Source organism: Lactuca serriola, chromosome 4 (assembly GCF_051521515.1).
Source record: "Lactuca serriola cultivar US96UC23 chromosome 4, Lser_US96UC23_V15, whole genome shotgun sequence".
NCBI classification, from domain to species: Eukaryota; Viridiplantae; Streptophyta; class Magnoliopsida; order Asterales; family Asteraceae; genus Lactuca; species Lactuca serriola.
Window position 1 is genome coordinate 31,197,826 of NC_136411.1, and position 22,110 is coordinate 31,219,935.

At 30.2% G+C, this 22,110-nt stretch overlaps 1 protein-coding gene and 1 pseudogene across 1 annotated transcript; both read left to right on the top strand.

The window, feature by feature from the left end:
• Positions 1–2,298: 2,298 nt before the first annotated feature.
• On the top strand, positions 2,299–3,667 carry LOC145098173 (ferrochelatase-2, chloroplastic-like; annotated as a pseudogene).
• Positions 3,668–11,976: 8,309 nt separating this feature from the next.
• On the top strand, positions 11,977–15,254 carry ABCG21 (ABC-2 type transporter family protein). The gene is made up of 5 exons (XM_079038445.1): positions 11,977–12,309; positions 12,397–13,195; positions 13,690–13,887; positions 14,042–14,220; positions 14,415–15,254. The coding sequence occupies exons 1-5, from the start codon at positions 11,986–11,988 to the stop codon at positions 15,063–15,065; spliced, it is 2,151 nt and encodes a 716-aa protein (XP_078894571.1). The 5' UTR covers positions 11,977–11,985; the 3' UTR covers positions 15,066–15,254.
• Positions 15,255–22,110: the final 6,856 nt, after the last annotated feature.

Below are 22,110 nucleotides of genomic sequence, written 5' to 3' on the forward strand. Positions count from 1 at the left end.
ATTTAGTAGAGTCTCAGCCAAACACATAATGTATGTGCAACATGAGCTAAAACAAAATTTTCATGGGAAAAATAGGTCATTTGCATTTTTTTTGGTGAAACAAATAAATAAATCATTAAATAATACAAAAATAACACGATTTAAAAAAATTGGCCGAAAAAACTTATTAGTTATTTTTTTAATGACTCAAACGATGATTTTCTTTTCGAATAATTTTAGTTAACAATCCAAAAACATAAATCATTAAACCAATTTGTAGGAAGATTTTTGTGAATCATATCATATTTGTTTCGTGTAATATTCATATCACTAGGTGTAAAACCCGTGTATTACACGGATTGATTTAAAAAAAAAGATTAAACATTAAAGTGTAAACATAAATTTTTTTTTCATGAATAACTTTAAAATAAAAAAGATACATATTTATTGCAATTTAATTTCATATATATCATATTTAATACTTTACATATATAAGTATATGACTTTAATTTTAAAAATTAAAACAAACCAAAAATTGACAAGTGGATAATATTTATTTGAAAAATACCATAAAATGACAAGTGTCAAAATTAATAAGAGATTGACATGTGGCAAAAAAAAACCTTCATTTATTAAGGATGATTGGTTCATGAAAAACATGTATTTTATTTATTTCTTACAATATCTCATGTAATTTTTGTTTCTCATAGGATCCAAAGCGCATATATATATATATATATATATATATATATATATATATATATATATATATATATTCAAGTATTCTAATTAATTATTATACGGATATTGTATGCTATAAAAATTACTAAGAGAATAAGTTGTTTAGCAATGTGAAGTCATTCAACCTTACAAAAATATTGTAATTTTCATTCATTCTCGCTAATTATTATTTATTTTTGTTCTCACACATCATTTTTCACTCATTTTAATTTTGACAGAATACGACCCAATAAATATTCTGATAGAAATGAGAATAATAATAATAAGTGTATAATAACCTTATAGACGATTTAATTAGTGAGAATGTGTGTTAATGACAAAAGTTATGTAAGATTGAACGTATTCACATTGCTAAACAACTTATTCTCTTAATAATTCTCATAGCATACGATATCCGCATAGTAATTAGTTAGAATAGAATAAACTAAGCCTATATATATATATATATATATATATATATATATATATATATATATAGAGAGAGAGAGAGAGAGAGAGAGAGCAATGATCATTTGAGAACTCATAGTTTTCTTAGAACCCGAGAACTAAATGTGGAAAGTTAGATCAAAAAAACGAATGACCAAGATCATTTGTGGCATTTTTGTAAATAAATAGAAACTTATTGGGGCAGGGGTATCTTAACTTAAAAGGGAAAGGGTATTATAGGAAACAAAAAAATAATTTAATATTATCGTAAATCACAAATCTGGAGAAAAATATATCGTTCTCTCTCCCTTTCTCTTTCATTCTCTTTCTCCCCCCCCCCCTCTCTCTCTCTCTCTCTCTCTCTCTCTTTCTCTCTCTCATGGTTTAGCCTCCAACAACCAATGTGTTTTTGTCGATGACCACCGCCTATAGTAGCCTTCGAGATCGTGATTCATGACCACCGACTGCAACGGCCGTCAAGATCGTGATTCATGAAATATCCGCCACCGTTCCTTCCTTCATCCCGTCGTCGCCTCATCTACTGATTGTGTCGCATCATCACTCAGACTTTTCATTGACATCTATGGATGCACAATCGATCCAACTTTTATCTCCAATAACCATCAATTGACATGAAATCTGAAATCCTCCAACTATCAACGCTTCTATATCACAAACCTTCCAACATGTGTTGACAATGACCATGGACGCAACAACAACTTCTCATGTTTTGCCAAGCGTGAAACTCTCATAGTTGAGAACCTCCAAATTCAACCACAATTCTTCGGTGTAAGTTTATATATGAATATCCTTATGTACAAGCATAGATGTCATTCAATTTTGTGTATGTTGTGCAGTTTATGTTATTAGTTTCACCTGATCAATTATGAAATGTTGTACTTCTTTTTAATCCTGATCGGTAATAAAACTAAAATCAGATTGGGAAGGAAATTGAATCCTAAGTCTATTGGAGTTAGAAGCTATATTATAATCTGGTTCTGTAAAAATTTTCGAATCCATAGTGTTTAATTCTCATATAACCTGTATATGCTTCATATCTTACAATTTTAGGTTGTTAGTATTGAAATTATTCTGAAATTTATTCATGCCTTTGTTAATCTAAGTTAGGCATCACTAAAGTGTAAACGAGCTATGGTTGGATCATTAACTTCCTTGCATTTCTATTCAGAAAACATTTTAGCTCTTTTAAAAGTTCACACACTTGATGAAATTGCCTCATGTTTGTTATAATTAAACTAAAACATCCACATACTTGATCTAATTGTAGTATGTGTTTCCATAGAAAACATTAAGTTTCTTTCTACAACCATACATGAAAAGCATCTGGGAACTCCAACTCAACTATCAGTAACCTCCAGAAATTAAAATTAGATGACCCCATTAAGAACATAGGTTTAGCTGAAAATAGCTTCTGTTATGTAGGGGTATGCACACATCCTTTGAGTGAAACTGAATCTGATTCACATTTGGAGGAGGAAAAAGTTCGAGTATTGCTTTTGAATCTTGGAGGCCCAGAGCCACTTGTTGATGTTCAACCGTTTCTCTATAACCTCTTTTGATTATCTGCTATGTGTATTAATTCCTTTTTGAAAGTCTAAATAAAGATTCAATGCTAATTTAGTTCCAATATTTTTCATCATGCTAACAATTTTAGTGTTTAGGACATGATATTATCCATCTACCAAGGTTGTTCTATTTCCTACAACGACCTTTAGCACAAATAATTTTTGTATTAAGAGCAAGAAAAAGTAAAGAAGCTTTAGCTATTGTTAAGACATGCTGTTGTTGATGTTTGAGTTTACTAATTAACTTTCATATGATTTTTATATTGCATTTCATTTCAGTATATATTTATGATTATAGTTGTTTGTTGTAGGCTACTGCTCTAAATTCATAACGTGAAGCAAAGAAATTACCTGCTAATGTCTACATTGCAATGGGTTACTGGCATCCTTTCACTAAAGAAGGTGCCCAACATGTAGTTAACTTATTATCATTTAATCATCCTTTTTCATTGTAATTGCTCATTTGAAGACACATTTTGGAGAATAAGTGGTTTACCATCAACAAGGCATTTCAATTCCAACACAAAATAATAATAATAATAATAATAATAATAATAATAATAATAATAATAATAATAAGTTAAAGATTACCATAAAGTGGTCATCAATTGAGATTGTTAATAATGATGGTTCTTTTTTTATCCATGACAAATTAAGAGGGATGTGATCACGAGGCTTGTGGTGTTGCCTCTTTACCCTCAGTTTTCTATTTCAACAACTGGGTCAAGTATACGTGCACTTCAAAACATATTTAGGTAAATCATAAATGCTTGATTTCATTTTCTGTCAGATTCTTGATTTTGAAACTCATTAATTTGAGTCACATGACAATCACATGCAGGGAAGACAAAGTTTTGTCTATGCTTCATGTTGCTATTATCCAGTCTTGGTATCAATGATATGGTTATATCAAGGATATGGCTAACTTCTATTGAAGAAAAGTTGCAAAGTTTTAATAAACCTCGAGAGGTAAGCTTCTTTGTTGATTGGTTTTAAATATTAAATACCATGAAATCTCAAAGTAAAAGTATAATAAAAAAAAAGGGTGAACCAAGAAATAGCAACCAATAAATGAAATTTCTCTGAATGAAGGGAAAAGTGAAGAACCAAGTCAATATGCTATGCCAGAAGATGGTGAGGATTTAGAACTAAAAGAACTACAAGCAACATGAAATCCATTAACATGTTATGCTCATCGTGCAACCAATAGGTTACGTGGTTGCCCCCTTTGCAAAGGCCATAATGATTTACTTGATACTCATTTCATTTCTTACTCTTAATTCACAAGTAAATCGCATATGATTCACAAGTAAATCACATGTGATTCACAAGTAAATCACATGCGATTCACATATCAATCACATGTGATTTACATGTGAATCGCACATGAATCACATTTGATTCACATGTAATTTACATACGATTCACATGTAATTCACAAATGAATAACATGTAATTCACATGTAAATCACAAGTGAATCACATATGAATTGCATAACATTCACATGTAAATCACATGTAATTCACATATGAATTACATGAGATTCACATGTAAATCACATATGAACTGCATGTGATTCACATGTAAATCAAATGTAATTCACATATGAATTACATGTGATTCACATGTAAATCACATATGTATTTTTGTGAGTGTTTTTTCATTAATCAATTTTTTTTTAAAATTTTCTTGTAGATTTGGACAAAATTGTGGTGAATAATAAAGAGTTGAAAAATGATAAATTGAAGAAAATATGAAAGTATTGACACGAAGACATGTAAACCCTTTGAAATTTGTAGCATTTTTTTGTTTTTTATATTTTATTTTGTATCGAATAATATACTTATCGTATTGTGTTTTATAGATTAGTAAATAAAATTAGTTTTCTTATGATTTCTGTAAAAAATATTATAGTATAAATATATGCATTTGAAAAGATAAGCATATATGCACCTAAAATGTTGATTTTTTTTTGTTATAAAAGTCAGAGTTTTTTTTTCTTAAATATTCTAGTTTTTTTTTTTAATTTACTGATTTTTAAATATTTAATTTTTAAAAAAATGCAAATTTTAAAAAAATAATTGTAGGTTTTTTTTTTGAAAAAAAGGTGTAGTTTTTTTTTTAAAATGTTGTTTTTGAAATAATTCCAGTTTTTTTCGAAAAAAAAAATCATTTTTTTTCGGAAAAAAAAAGCAATTAAAAAAAATTGCAGTTATTTTGGGATAAAAATACAGTTTTTTTTAAAACAATGCTGTTTTTTTAAAAAATTGCAGTTTTATAAAAAAATATATTTTTTTCAATTTTTTTAATAAATTCATGTTTTCTGAAAAAAGAAAAAAATCTTCATTTTTTTTTAAAAATCAAAAATTATTTTTAAAAAAAATATGAAATTTGATTTATTATGTTAATTTTTAGAACATTTTATTAATACTCCAATACCAAAAAAAAAAAAACATTAAATGAGATCGGTAAGATGATGATCATGCTCTTAATGAATTAATTTTGATCTAACACTTCAACTTTAGTTCTCAGGTTTTCGGGAAACTATGAGTTTTCAACCGATCTCACCCCTATATATACTCCCTCAGTCCCAAAATTATTGTCAACATTTGACTTTTTAAGTCTCTTTTGTTCAACTTTGACCTTAAATAATTTAATATTTGTTATATAGTTTTTTATGCAAGATATATGAATAGATTGTTTTTTAAATGTATTTTTATTGTCATAAGTTTCATCCAAAGTTATATAACACAAATAAAGTTATTTATAGTCAAAGTTGACATGGAAAGACTTCAAAACTCAATTATATATATATATATATATATATATATATATATATATATATATATATATATATATATATAAGTTCAATTACAAACCAAGGTTTGATTTGAATTGCAACATATTAATCATAACATTAATTGTATGCATTATTGGGTTCATGCATATCTACCGTAAGTGTTGACATTATACGGATGGCTATAAACCCATTTTTTATACACCAATTTGGACCTAATTAACTTACCAATAGACTGAATATCAACTGTTGATAATAAGCACTTTCCAAGCTTATTAAGACATGAAATAAATCACAACTTTTCATTAAGCATTAACATGTTTAGCACTTTCAAAGCATATTACAATTTAATTAAGTCAACACAATTAAACCACAATATTTTAGAATTGCCGAAAAAAGTTCCTATCAATTAAGTATTTAATAATTACGTACTTATCAATTAAGTTATTAACAAATCACTTTCCATTTTCTAACCTTATTAATCCACTAGTTTATAACCCGTGGAAATCACGGTTACAAAATTGATTAAATATTCATAGTAAAAAATTCAAAATTATTAATCAATTATTTTATATAAAATTTTAAATACATTATTAATTAAGAGATTTTTTTATTAGTTATGTAAAATTATAATTACTGATTCAAATAAATATGTGTAACATCACATTAATTAGGAGGTTTAATGAATTTAAAATAGAGAATAAATAGAATGACAAGTGGCATCATATTAATTAGGAGTTCTAATATTATGACACTTGGCAAAATGACTACTCTTTTATTAGTATAGAGATTAAGTTAGTCGCCGATCTTCATTAAGCATTTTCCAAATATATTAGGCTCTTTCAAATAGGGGTGAGCATTTGGACCGGCCCGGACCGGCTCTTGGACCGGACCGGTTATGGAGAATTTTGTGGACCATGGACCGGACCGGATGAGTCGTGTCCGTGTTCGTGTCCAGGTCCGGGTTTTTCGGTTTTTGGACCCGTTTGGACCGGTACAACTTTAATTGCATAGAGTATAATAAGTAATCTATATTGATGTATAATATTATAACTTGCAAAATTAATATGTTTCCGTTTCATGTCTAACTAATCTGCATTGATGTATAATATTATAACTTGCAATTTGCAATAATTAATTTTCCAAATAAAAGCAACTAACATATAAATCAAGTTCACCAACAAAAGTTAAACAATTTTAAGACAAACATACAAAAGTATTACCGTAACAACAAAAATCATAGTTTAAACTTTAAAATCAATCAAACTAACAAATTTCATAAACTCATAATCTAATCTTCCATTGGTCTCTTCCCCATATCATTATCATCCATATGTAACATATTTAAAGCTTGTGCAATCTCTACATAAACACAAATGAAAATGTTGTTAGTATTTAATAAAAAGTAATAATTGTATAAAAAAAGAATAAAGATTGTAATTTTTTTACCCAAAGCTATATCATCATTGTTCAAAATGTCATCAACGTTGTCAACTATCGGATTTGTAAACTTTATCACCCAATCTTGGGTGCATAACAAAGCTTCAACTATCAATGCTGATAAACTAGTCTAATACTCACTTACAACTCTACCACATGTGCTAAACGCGGACTCAAAATTGTAGTATAAAATAATGCTAAAAAGCTGAAATATTTCAGCTTTGATAGCTCTACTTTGAAGGATTATAACTCAATGAATATAATACCAAAATAAACAAAGTTATAGTCTAGATTCATCTACAAAATGTAAAATAAATGTTGGAAAAAACCGTAGGTCAATCCGACTTAAAACAAATGAGTTATGAGTGTTTAAAAAACATCACAGATTACAAAATCTTGCTGAAAAGCTGAATTTTTTCAGCTTTGATAACTCTACTTTGAAGGATTGTAACTCAGTGAATATAATACCAAAATAAACAAAATTATAGTCTAAAATCATTTACAAACTGTAAACTAAATGTTGGAAAAAATCAAAGGTCAATCCGACTTAAAACGAATGAGTTATGGGTGTTTAAAAAGCGTCACATATTACAAAATGTTGTTGAAAAGCTGAATTTTTTCAGCTTTGATAGCTCTACTTTGAAGGATTGTAACACGGTGAATATAATACCAAAATAAACAAAATTATAGTTTAAATTCATCTACAAACTGTAAACTAAATGCTGGAAAAAACCGCAGGTCAATCCGACTTAAAACGAATGAGTTATGTGTGTTTAAAAAACGTCACAAAAATCTTAATCATGTCCAACCGGTTCTAAATCCGGTAAAAACCGGACCGAACCGGGAAAAAACCGGACCGGACTGGAGAGAAATCTTAGAACCGAGAACCGGCCCGGGGGTCCAAAAAAACGGTCCGGTCCGGTCCACCGGTCCAAATGCTTACCCCTACTTTCAAACATATCTAATATCATCAAACACATAATACCATTATTAAGTATTTAACAATAGTGTACTTAACGAATCCTTAGGCACTTTCACATACATACTAGGTGTGAAACACGTGTATTACAGGGTTGATTTTAAAAAAAATTAAACATTAAAGTCTGAACAAAAAATATTTTTTAATTAAAACTTAAAAAAAAGGAAACGTATTTATTGCAATTTAATATCATATAATACGTTACATATATAAGTATATGACTTTAATTTTAAAATTGAAACAAACCAAAATTAACAAATGGATAATATTTATTTCAAAAATACCACAAATGACAAGTGTCAAAACTATTGAGAGATTGACATGTGACAAAAAAATCTTCATTTATTAAGGTGGATATACACATATTCATACATAATACAAACATATATTCTAGTTGGAATAAAAATACAAATATACATATACCTAATTATAAATCTTTGCATACAAATACACATACATATATATACATACATTCATTTTTTACATTACATGTGCGAGTCTTCTTAATACGGTACTCCTGTGGTAGTGCACAATGCTGATCGGAGGCAAGTGGTGGTGGTGGTGGTGTGGTGGCTAAAGTGGGGCTTACATGAAGAAAAAAGAAGTCGGTTAAGCAAGATGAAGAGAATATAGGGTTATATTTACGGGCAGTTACCTTAAGATGGAAATTTGGTGCTAGTAGTGAACAAAGGTGAACGAGGTAATAACCAGGTGGTGGCCAGAAATCCTTACTAGTGGAGAAAAGAAAAAGAAAGAGAAATAAGGTATGGGGTGGCTGGCGGCACCTATAATCAGAGATATTGTCGGTGTCATCGCCATCGAGTCAATAAACAATGGTAAATAAGGAAGGAGCAGACGGTGACAAGAAATCATCATCGGTGGAGAAGAGAAAAAGAAAGAGAAAAGATGTGTAGGGGTGGTTGGTAGCGCCTTTAATCGGACAAATGGTTGGAGCTATTTTTTGGTGGATCAGTCTAAGCCTTCATCACTATGTAATAGGGAAAATAAGGCAGATTGGAGAGGTTAACTACAAAAGCATTTAGCAATGACACATAGATATTAGTAGCGACACGTGAAATAATCATGAAGGAAATGTTTTCAGTTTTATTTTTGGTGTATTAACAGCGACAACCCGTTGCCACATTGCCTTTAGTCGATGATCAATTGATTTCCAACAATTTAATCGAGAGCATTAATCAATAGTTGGGGTTCTTCCAAAAACCCTCATACAAATCGTAGTTAATAGACATTATTAGTTGTGCCTTTAGTGGCAACACAAGCAATAGCGACGACACGTAAAAGTGTCGCCACTATTTCTTGCATCGCTGCTAAAGGTGTCGTCGTTAATGTATGTATTTACTGTAATGTGTTATCTTTGAAACAAGACTGGTGTTTGGAAGTAACATTGAGAGGTATGTATTGAAGACTCATGTTTAAAGCATTTTGATTTTTTTTGTAAAGTTACAGAAAAAAGACAAAAAAAAATAATGTTACCATATTTCGAATGCGTGGGACCCACCATTTTTTTGTAGATGGCATCTATAAAATGGACTTTATCATCTACAAAAATCATTAAAACAACAGAGTTTTGGTGATTTTAAGTATGGACAACCTATCTTATAAATGTTATATGTAAAAATAATAGGGTTGTTAAAATTATACTATGGAAAAGCAACCAATATGTTACCAACCAAATTAAGATATTTACTACCCAACATGTTTAGTTGGTAGTACCATACCAATTGAGTAATCTTGGTATGATAATGGTACAAAAATTTGAATATCATGGTAATATCATACCATCCCATTCATTTATTATATATATATATATATATATATATATATATATATATATATATATATATGTACACACACACACACATATATATATATATATATATATGGGCTTAGAGAATATGTGACTGTTATGTACCTAAGCTTATATATAACCCTCTAAACTATGTTGTTTTGATCAATTATATCCAAACTAATCATGATATCTGGCTTACTATTCTTCTTCATGTGACTTACTATTGTGAAAAACTTAAACCATTAAAAGTCATAACCATTTAATCTACCTTACTTTTTTTAAGTAAAAACTAATACAATAAAAGATTTAAAAAAAACATGAAATAACTCAATCAAAGTTTTCACAAATGATTGGATATAGTTTTTCAATTTAATGACAAAACGTTTGAGTTATATTCATTAAAAATATATTTGTTTTTTACTTTCCCTATAAACTTTAATGATTTTTTTGCAATAAAAGTTATATAATTGAACTATTTAATTCTATAATTTAACTCAATTCAATGTTATTATATTATAACAAAATTAAAAGAAAATAAAATTAGATTTTTTTTTAAAGTTATGTCGTTTAAGTGGTTCTATACCTCACTTTTCCATATATATATATATATATATATATATATATATATATATATATATATATGGAAAAGTGAGGTATATATATATATATATATATATATATATATATATATATATATATATATATATATATATATGGAAAAGTGAGGTATAGAACCACTTAAACGACATAACTTTAAAAAAAATCTAATTTATATATATATATATATATATATATATATATATATATATATATATATATATATAAAAAGGAAAACGTATATTTCAATTATCAATTGTCTTTAGTGTTTACAGTTTTAAGAATATTATATAAGTCATTTAGTCATATTATTCAATTGTTATTAACATGTTATAACAAAAAAAAAACTTTACTTTAGCTTTTAATCAATATAATTTTTTTGTAAATTAAAAAATATATATATCTAATTTCTTTACTAAACATCAAAATTACCCGACGTCTTTATTTACTTTTAAATCTTATAATAAAAAAAAAGTTTGTATATAAAATTATCAATTTTTACCAACCTTATTAATTAGCCAAATATATATGTACCAAATATACTTGGTATGATGTTAGTAGGAAAAATTATATACTGATTATAATTGATATGATATATGGTTTAAAAAAAAAAAACAGTATCATATGAATTCCACTCCTAAAAAATATTGGCTGCTTTTTTAATTTGTCTATTATTTTAAAAAATGAAAATAAATAAATAATATTAGTCTAATTTCTTTTTTTCCTCTATGATAATTAAACAATATTCAATAACATATCTTGACAAAAACTATATAATAAGTTGTTATGGAAAATGAAATGAGGTTTCTTTTTGTTTATTAAATTATTCAACAAAGTCTTCAACAAAAAATTCTTCATTATGCTTCACTATGTATAATATATTTCAAATAACTAAATTGTAAATCTATACGGTAATAATTGAGGATGCTAGTCAATGTTTGCATGATCGTTAATTTTCAGGTTGCAAAACGACAAACTTCAATATATCGGATGGTGGGAACTTGGAATTACCTTGACTCCATGAGCACAAGCCACTATTACACTATATTTACCTTTAAGCAGTTTGTGCAACATTTTAATTTATATTTTTAAAAAGTGAAAGTAAGGAGTGGAGAATCTAAATCATAACATTCCATGGTTTAAAAATTGGATGGAGTTGAGCCTAAATAACATTCTTTTATAATATAAATGGAGCATCACATTTGGCTTTGCTTGCTTGATCCGCATATATTTATTATTAATAATATTTCCAAGAACAATGATGGTTTTTATTTTTGTATAACTTCAATTATAATGTTATTTGATTTTTAAATAAGTATATTGCTTTCAAACCATTTACAACGACCCACGATTAATATTTACATATTTTCATAGATATTACGCAACCATGAAATTTGGAATTGATATTACATTTTTCGTATTAAACAAAACAAAACAGTTTGACTTGATAAACATATTAACTTATTTTCATGCGGGCCCAATAAACAAAGCATTTCATTTTCTGTCGATTGCACCACCCCTAGACACTTCAAGGCACTGTAGCTATATGATGACTCATTCACATCACTATCTTTCAATCTCCACCCGTGCTTCTTTTTCTTTAAAAGCTTACCCATCGTCTCTTTTCTTATGCATGTGAACCTATTTGGCTATTTCCCTTTCTCATATCCATGCTCTAATCCGATTTATACACATTTACACTTCGATTTCTCTTCTTCTCTCGTAAACATGCCAGTTCTTGAGTTTGAAACCAATGTTTCTAGTGCCTCATCAAGCAGTCCACGAGTACCTCAAGTTAACACAAGAATGGATAACTCCACCGTTCATGCTGAACCACCGGTGTCAACTACAAACATGGACCCAACCTTGGAATCTGGAGTCGCAAATCAAACTCAATCACCACCTTCACAACTACCCTTCTTACGCGAATCTTTACGTCCAATTACTCTCAAGGTACATCATATTATAAAGAATTATTTTTTTAAGTCATCACGTTTACTTTCGCTAACCATTAAGCATTTGTTTTGCAAATTCTTATAGTTTGAAGATTTGGCTTACACTATTAAGTTGCAATCTGGAGACGACCATTGTTTTAGTTCATCTGAATCAAAAAGAACCCGGATTCTTCTGAATGGAGTCAGTGGTGTAGTCAGACCAGGGGAATTACTAGCGATGTTAGGCCCATCCGGCAGTGGAAAAACCACCTTACTAACCGCCCTTGGTGGTAGGTTACCTGGAAAGACGTCAGGAAGCATAACTTACAACGGCCAATCCTTCTCAAGCTCTGTGAAAAGAAAAATTGGTTTCGTGACACAAGATGACGTGTTATACCCACACTTAACTGTTTTAGAAACTTTAACCTACGCTGCCATGTTGAGGTTGCCCAAGAGTTTGACCATAGAAGAGAAAGTAGAGCAAGCTGAGCTAATCATAATTGAACTTGGTCTAACAAGGTGTCGCAATAGCATCGTGGGAGGTCCACTTATACGAGGTGTTTCTGGTGGAGAGAGAAAACGGGTTAGTATTGGACAAGAGATGCTGGTGAACCCAAGTCTCCTGCTTCTTGATGAACCCACTTCAGGGCTCGACTCCACCACAGCTTTAAGAATCATGGCTACATTGAAAGGGCTAGCTCGAGGAGGAAGGAGTGTGGTAACAACGATTCATCAACCATCAAGTAGATTGTATTGGATGTTTGATAAGGTTGTTGTGTTATCTGAAGGGTGCCCGATTTACAGTGGGCAAACTTGTGGGGTTATGGAGTACCTTGCTTCCATTGGATATGTGCCCGGGTTTAGTTTGATGAACCCGGCTGATTTTCTGCTTGATCTTGCCAATGGTACGTATGCATTTCGTTCTTGATGCTTTTTTTTTTGTTTGAAGAAAAGAATTTTGTATAGATGCAACTAGAAATGCAAACTGTAGTTAATTAAATTTGATATGTTAACCACAATATGTTTAAACTCAAATCTTATGGTTGCATTTACTATATTATGGCTTAGTTTGTATAATTTTGTAAATGTTTTCTTTGATATTTATATATATATTATCCTAATTGAGGTTCGTTTAGAAGCTAGTTCTTTTAATTATAATTTAAAGTGAATAATTTATGGAGTAAAATATTGGAATACAACGCATAAAAGTTCAAATATGATTATTTATTTTTTTTATTAAAAAGCATTGGTTTTTGGAGATTGTATTAGATTTCATTCCCTCCTTGATGGAAGATGTATTCGTTTTCTGTTCTAGCTGGCATTGAGAACTTTTATTTTATAGCACATTAGTCAAAATAATAATACAGATCTAATGAATCTTTTTATAATGGACATACAGGTGTTGCACCTAATACAAACCCAGATGATCATAGACAATATAATCAAGGAAAAGCAGATTCCCATGAAGATCGCAACTCAATTAAGCAATCTCTAATATCATCATACAAGAAAAACCTTCACCATCTTATCAAAGACGACATCCATAGAAATATCCATGACGTTACTCGTGCTAATAGAGGACCACAATCTTCGAGATGTAAGTTCAAATCAACATCTTTCTTTTCAACTGTCATCTAATCAAGTAATCAATGCACATCTCATTCTCATAGTTGTGATCTTAATAAATATCTCATGTAGGAGAAAAATTATTTTGGAGAAAGGTTAAATATATTAGTGGTTTGTGATCACAGGTTGTGACAACAGATGGACCACAAGTTGGTGGACACAATTTAAAGTTTTGTTTAAAAGAGGTCTTAGAGAGAGGAAGCATGAATCGTACTCTGGTTTACGAATCTTCCAAGTGATGTCTGTCTCAATCTTATCAGGTCTATTATGGTGGCACTCCGATACATCACACTTGCAAGATCAGGTACCACGATTGTCGTCCTTGGTTATCTTCTGCCGCTCACTACATCGATCTCCTAACTTATTATATGCTATGTTTTCAACTTATCGATCTCCTAACTTATAGTATATCCTATGTTTTCAACTTGCAAGATCATATATGTAACACCTTATATTTATCATTAAATGCTTACCAATTGATGAACATATTATATGCAGGTGGGACTACTCTTCTTCTTTTCAATATTTTGGGGCTTTTATCCTCTATCCAATGCCATATTCACATTCCCTCAAGAACGACCAATGTTAATAAGAGAACGTTCTTCTGCAATGTATCGTCTCTCCTCATATTACTTTGCTAGAATGGCTGGTGACTTGCCAATGGAACTGGTTCTACCAACCATCTTTGTAACCATTTCATATTGGATGGGTGGACTTAAGCCTTCACTCATCACATTCGTGTTAACAGTTCTAATCATTCTTTTCAACGTGCTGGTTTCACAAGGACTTGGACTAGCACTCGGAGCCATACTTATGGATCTAAAGCAAGCAACCACCTTGTCATCCGTGATCATGCTTGTGTTTTTACTAGCAGGTGGTTATTATATTCAACAAATTCCACCATTCATCAGTTGGTTGAAATACATCTCGTTTAGTCATTATTGTTATAAGCTTCTAGTGGAAGTACAGTATAGCGAAAACGAGGTTTATGAGTGTGGAATGGGCACTCAATGTAGGGTATTAGATTTTCCGGGTATCAAATATCTTGGTATGGGACACTTGTGGTGGGATGTCGCCGCTTTGGGTGTAATGTTGGTGGGGTACAGGATTGTGGCTTATGTAGCATTGAGGATGAGTAAATCTCACTAAATGACCTTGAAGTCTACCTCTTCATGTGTCAAATAAATCCGAAAAGTAATTAAGAGAAAAATGATAAAATTAGAGGGATTTATGCAAAAGTTAGATATAGTTGACTTACTTATAATTGTATATTGCTACATAATTGCATTTGTACCAATTTTATATTTGGTTCATTAATTAAGATCATTATTCTCATTTTGGGTCGCCTTTATTAATAATATAATTGCGGACTACTATGTTACCGAAAACGAACATGAAGGTATGATAAATGAAAGAAAACAAGAATTTGCATGGTTCATTCAAAACCGTGGGATGACGCCCTTGAATTCCCGTTGTCACCTGCATGACGGTTAGGTCCTTCCACTAGTCATAAGACTAAGGAATCAACAATCTCCCAATTTGGAGACTCATCTACAAATAAAATACTCTACCAAAATATGAAGCTCTAGTAAATCAAAATCATTTAGCTGATGTTTGTTTTTTATGAGACAAAATGGTTGCAGTCTACGTACCATATCTACAGACATCTATAGTAAAAGAGATGGACCAAATGTTTGCAATCTGAAAGAAAAAGATTGTTTGTTTTTTAACGTCTATAAATTGTTAAAATAAACTAAAATATAAATAAATAGATTCTTTTTTAAACATAAAAGAATTTTTCAATATTTTTATGATTTTATTATAGATAATTAACAAATCTAGATAAAAATTTATGTACTATTATATAAAAAATGAAAATAAAATAATACGAATTAACATGTATATTTGAAAAAATCCAATAAGCTTTGGTCGCAAAGTGTAACATCCCGAATTTAAGACTATGCTCTTAATTAAGTAATTAAATAAATCATGATTTACATAATGAAATTATTAAGGAATGATCATATTTTTATTTGATATGAAGATTAGAAAGAAAAAGGTTTAAATCATAACAATTCAAAATTAAGGGACTAAAAGTGTCGATTTAGTAAAATGTTTAACAATTCAAACTTATTATGTAAACCCTTCAGGTAAGTTAAAATAGAAAATATTGGGATTTTGATAGTTTTGGTCAAAAAGTGCAAACTTAAGGGACTAAATATGTAAAATCATGATTATAGGGTGCAACCCCTTTCCCTATTTCATCCATTTCAGGATGGAAAGAGTTTGAGGCCAAAAAGATGTTGATTTTAGAGAGGATTTCATGTTGGAGTAAAGATCTATCAAGAAACTAAATTGACAACAAAGGATTGAGATCATTTAAGGTAGAATCTCTTCTCCTTTAGCTCTTAATTTGAATTCATGACTTGGGGAGAACCCCAATGTCGATTTTAGCTTGTTGTGATGGTTAGTGTTTGGTTTTCTAACATCTCTTGAGTAGTTTTAATGATCCCAATCTCAATTCAATCATCACATTGATGGATTTGAGGATTTGATTGAAAACCCTCATAAACCCTAGAAACCCAAATTAGGGACACTGAAATTAAATGTAACGCCCGATTTCAGGTTATTTCTTAATTCAAGGTCCTATCCCGAAAGTCGAATTTATCCATTTTCAGGATGGAAAGATTTTGAGGCCAAAAAGATGTTGATTTTTAGAGGATTTCATGTTGGAGTGAAGATCTATCAAGAAACTAAAGTTACAATAAAGGATTGAGATAATTTAAGGTATAATATGTTCTCCTCTAGCTATCAAATTCGAATTCATGACTTGGAGAAAACCCCAATGTTGATTTTAGGTTGTTATGATGGTTAGTGTTTGGTTTTCTAACCTCCCTTGAGTAGTTTTAATGATCCCAATCTCAATCCAATCATCTCATTGATGGATTCAAGCGTTTGCAGTTTGAATGAAAAATACTGTTTGTTTTTTAACGTCTATAAATTGCTAAAATAAACTAAAATATAAATAAACATATTTTTTAAAACATAAAAGAACTTTTCAATACTTGTATGATTTTATTATAGATAACTAACAAACCTAGATAAAAATTTATGTACTATTATATAAAAAGTGAAAATCAAATAGTACGAATTAACATGTATATTTGAAAAAATCCAATAGGCTTTGGTCGCAAAGTGTAACATCCCGAATTTAAGACTATGTTTATAATTAAGTAATTAAATAAATCATGATTTCCATAATGAAATTAGAGAAAATGACAAAAATAGCCAATTACACTAATTGCATTACAAAAATAGCCAAAAAAAATCGGGATTACATATTTAGCCACCCATTTCGCAGATGAGAAGGCCCCATCTGCGAAATGGGCATCTCATCTGCGAAAGTACAAGTGCCTGAAGCACAGTTGTGCTTCAGGCACTTGTACTTTCGCAGATGAGATGCCCATTTCGCAGATGGGACCTTCTCATCTGCGAAATGGGTGATTTTTAGGTATAAAAACGTTTTTTTTTTTTTTTTTTTTTCATTTTCACCAATTCTCTACACAAAAACTCTCTCTAACTTTGGGTTTCTCTCGGAATTTTGGTTAGTTTTTGAAGAAAATGGAAAATTATGTCAACAATCCCGCAAATATGGTTAGATTTTAACTTAATGTTTAAAGTTTTTTTTTTTTTTTTTTATCAATTGTTGTATTATTTAGTGTTAAAAAAGGGTAATTTTGTTGTGTTTGATTGATAGTTTTAGTATATTTTTAGTATACTTGAAGTTTAAATGCAAGTAGAGACAAGTAGAGACTGCGTAGATAATGTTTACAATTTGTTATTTTTGTAGTTTTTTTAGTTGTTGTATAACCTGAAATCTTGTAAGTTTTTTTAGTAGAAACTGCAAAATAGTTGTTTGTATATATATTTGTCGTATAACATTTGTATAAGTTGAAAATTTGTCGTATATATATTGTTAGAAATTGTTTTTATTTGTCGTATAAGTTGAAAAATTTGTATAAAGTAGTCGTATAACTTGCAAAATTGTTAGTTTGGTTGTCGTTTTATTTTTAAATTTTTTTGTTTATATGGTTATATAATGTTAGTTTTAATTAGAAAGATAAAAATTGTTTATATATTTGTCGTTTAAGTTGAAAATTTGTTTAAGTTGAAAATATGTTTAAGTTGAAAATATTTATATATGATATTGTTTTCTATCGTAAATATATTTGTTGTATAACTTGGAAAATTGTTTATATATGTGTATGTTATTGTTTTTTATCGGGGAAATATATATATTAGTAATTAAGAAAGTATTTGCAGTTCGTAATCATATATTTAAAAAAAAATATATTTTTTAGTTATCTAATTTGTTTTTGTGTTTTTTTTGCAGCATGATTTTAGTTTAATGAATACGAAAGCCTTTGCGAACCTAAAAGGCTCTGGCGGTAACATATGGGAAGTCTTTGAAGTTTTAGATGATTCCCGACGTGCTATTTTCAGAAATACCGTCTTTGGCTATTTTATTGATATCCCTCGTTTACAAGGGGACGCTTTATTGTTTCATAAAATGTTCCTTCATCAGATCCGGCCGGACCCTGTTTTATCTCCAGATGGAATAAAACGTTTATATTTTCGAGTAGGCAATACCAAAATGGTTTATGGGCCGGAAGAGTTTTGTTTGATTACCGGCTTCAATTTTGGGGAGTATCCAAAAAACATTGGGAGAAAAGGGTCGGAAAAATTAATAAGCAGTAAAAAAAGATGTTTACTGCGTGAATGGCTATTTCCGGACCATACTAATAGTTCGGTGAAAATCGGCGACCTGAAAAGTTTAATTTTAAATCAAACATTCTTAGCACTTGACGACCTTGATGCAGTTAGAGTATGTTTGATATACATTTTGTGTGAAGGTTTTTTGGGCAAAGAAGTTAACGATCGGGTGCCACAAGATTGGTTTTTTTTGGCTGAGAATTTGGATCTCTGGAATAGGTATATTTTCTTTACGTTAAAAGTTCTATTTTATTAAAGTTATAATTTATATAATAATCAATTTTGTTTTTTTTTGTTTTGTTAGCTTCTCTTGGGGTAGCTATCTATGAGATTTTACTTTTGTTGACCTTGAGGATACGTGGAATAAGATACATCATTATTTATCACTTCCTCAGCATGGTCAAACTTTAAAGTATTCCGTTTCAGGATTTACGGCTCCAATTAGGGTATAAAAATTTTCTTATATTTAAATTGTTTTATTGTTATATTTTTTATTTTAATTTTAACTTTTATTACTGTTATTGTACAAAATTGTAGATATGGATATATGAGATGATTCCGGCTGTTCGTGCATGTGGATTTGCATTGAGAAAAAATAAAGACTTGCCTCGGATGAAAAGATGGAGCGGAACAAAAAAATTGAAATGGGTTGACGTGAACAAGATTTGGTCAAAGATGCAGGTTTAAAAATATTTCGTTTATTATTAATAAAGTTGATTATTATAGTTTTATATGCATTTTTAATATGTTTAATTTTTTAGGAGGGGCTACCACCAAGACAAAACATGTTACCGGGTGATGGTGAGATGACATCTTTTTATTATATGTCATTTCAAGAGTATGTATATGGTGAAGGGAAAGCAGTTCCATCCCCAGTACGGGACCATTTTAGGAGACAAGACGAATCTTCGTCTAGTATGTCGTCCAGTGGTCACTCTCATGGTAGAGGTCGGGGCAGTGGGAAACACAAGCTAGACGAGTTGTTGAAACGGGTACATGCACTGGAGCAGCATGTGTTTATGAATCAACAAAAACCTCCTACGGAGGTTTTTTTTGAAGAAGTGAATAATGAACAATTTTGGAACGACATTATTTTTGAGGATCCGACAGTGTCACAAAGAAATTATGATGAACAGGTTAGTTATACGCTACATTATTTATTAAATTTTATTAACATATATGAATACCTGTGTTTTGTGATGAATAAAAACAATACAACTCAAAATGTTTTTGGTGATACTCAAGACGACAAGGTTGTTATAGATGTTACATTTACGATTTTAATAATTACTTTTTAATAAAGTGTATTTTGTTATTAAGTAAAAAGTTATATTTTTAATGTAGGTGTTGGAGGAGAGTACTCAGTATGCGGGGAACAAATTTGATGATGATGTGTGTGATGTAAACGATTATAGTGAAGTTAAAGAGGTTATTATATAGTTACATTAATATTAATATTTTGTTTATTTAGATATTATTGCTTATTAAATTATGTGTATTTCGTTATTAAGTATAAAGTATTATCTTTAATGTAGGAGTGGGAGGAGAGAAATGACAATGCAGGGAACAAATTTGATGATGATGTGCCGGATGAAGACGAACTTATAATAATGGGAAATGTAGATTATTTTCATGATGATGATGATGACAAAGAAGTTACACCCGATAAACGTAGGAGTCGAAAACCATCACAATTTTTATGCACTCCTTACACCGAGGTATTCGTTTTATTTATAAACTGTTGATTTTATGTTTATGTGAATTATCTGAAAGATATACATTTAAACATTTGAATATTGTTTTTAGTTGCACATGACACCGAAACAAAAAAGAAGAACAAAAAAGAAGGTTGGTATGAAATCAACAAGCCCCGTTCCTCCTCCAGTTTTTGGTGTTGCTCATGACTTCTCCAGGTTGCGCCTGCAACCTTACGTAGCAGGCGGTGAGGATGTCATCCAAAATTATGTATTGCATTCATACGATGTGCAGCATCGTTTGTTTAATTTCGTGTTAGATAGAGATTTTTGGAGCTCATTGTTTGGGCATACACACGACGGATGGTTGGAGTCAGCGGTAAATAAATTGTTAATTAATTCTTTTAAAAGTTAATTGTTTTTTAGTCAATAACAAAAGTATCATGTGTGCAGCATATAATCATTTGGTACCGACTTTTGATGGAGAGACGGTTTGAGAGCGACCGACATACAATAATGCCTCCAAATTTTTTTGTTTCTCATGCTTTGGAAGAAGGACAAGACTGGAGGGCGTTTATGGCTGGTATTGCTACATACCCTAACTTCATGGTTGCTTGGTGGGATGTTGATACGGTAAACTTAATAGTTTATATTGAAAATAATATCGTTTTTTTGTTATGTTTTTGTATTGTGATGTTTTTGTATTGTGATGTAAATAAACATAATTTTATTTTCTGATCCTTATACAAGTCTTATTGCCGATTCATTCATCCCCTAATCATTGGCTATTTGGGGAACTACGATTAGCGTCAATGGAAGTGCATATTTATGACAGTCTTGGTAGAGGTGCTTATGAAAAATTCCAATCCAAAGGAATCTTTTCCAAATTTGAACGTCGGGTGGCAAATTATTTGGACAAGATTAAGTATTGGGCGCGGAGGAACATCCCAAGGATTCCATTGAATATGCAATTCATTTATGAAGAAAACGTTCCCCAACAAAGTAGTCATTTGGGAGATTGCGGTGTTTTTCTTTGTATGTTTATGGAACAATTGGTTTCAGGTCAACCAATACGTGTTCTTATTGACCCAAAGAACGCAGCTTTAGAGTTCCGTCTCCGGATGGCAAAAATTATTTGGGGGTCTAGTCTTGCTCCTCTGTAGTTGGATTATATAAATGTATATACAAATTAATGTTGGATTTCATTATTAGTTTATCTTTAGAGTTTACTCAACGGATGACAAAAAATATAACGTTACGACAATTACCACAATTTAATGACCTACTAATTACTTATCAATAAATTCAAAACATAAGAACGACCACAACATTTGTTTTAACGTTACAAATACAACAATTTATTGACCTAACAACTTCAAAACCATAAAAACAATATTGAAAAGCTTACAACTTGTAAACAAGAACTGCCAAGAACAACACCCAACTACAAACCAACGCTATCTTTAACTTCTTATTTTCTGATTGAAAGAGCTTATTAGAGTTAGTTACTTTAGCTATTACCATAGAAGATTGGTCCTTCTCTTCATCAACCCAACTGATAAACCCGCATTTTGGTCCCTGTTAAATTTAATATCCACAGTAAGAAAATTAATTTGTGTCATGTAAACACGAGGGTTTAAATTTGAATGACGGTAAGAACATGATACCAAATACGGGCAAGCGTAGAACAATCTTCCTGGGTTTTTAGCTGTACCCGAAATCCTAAC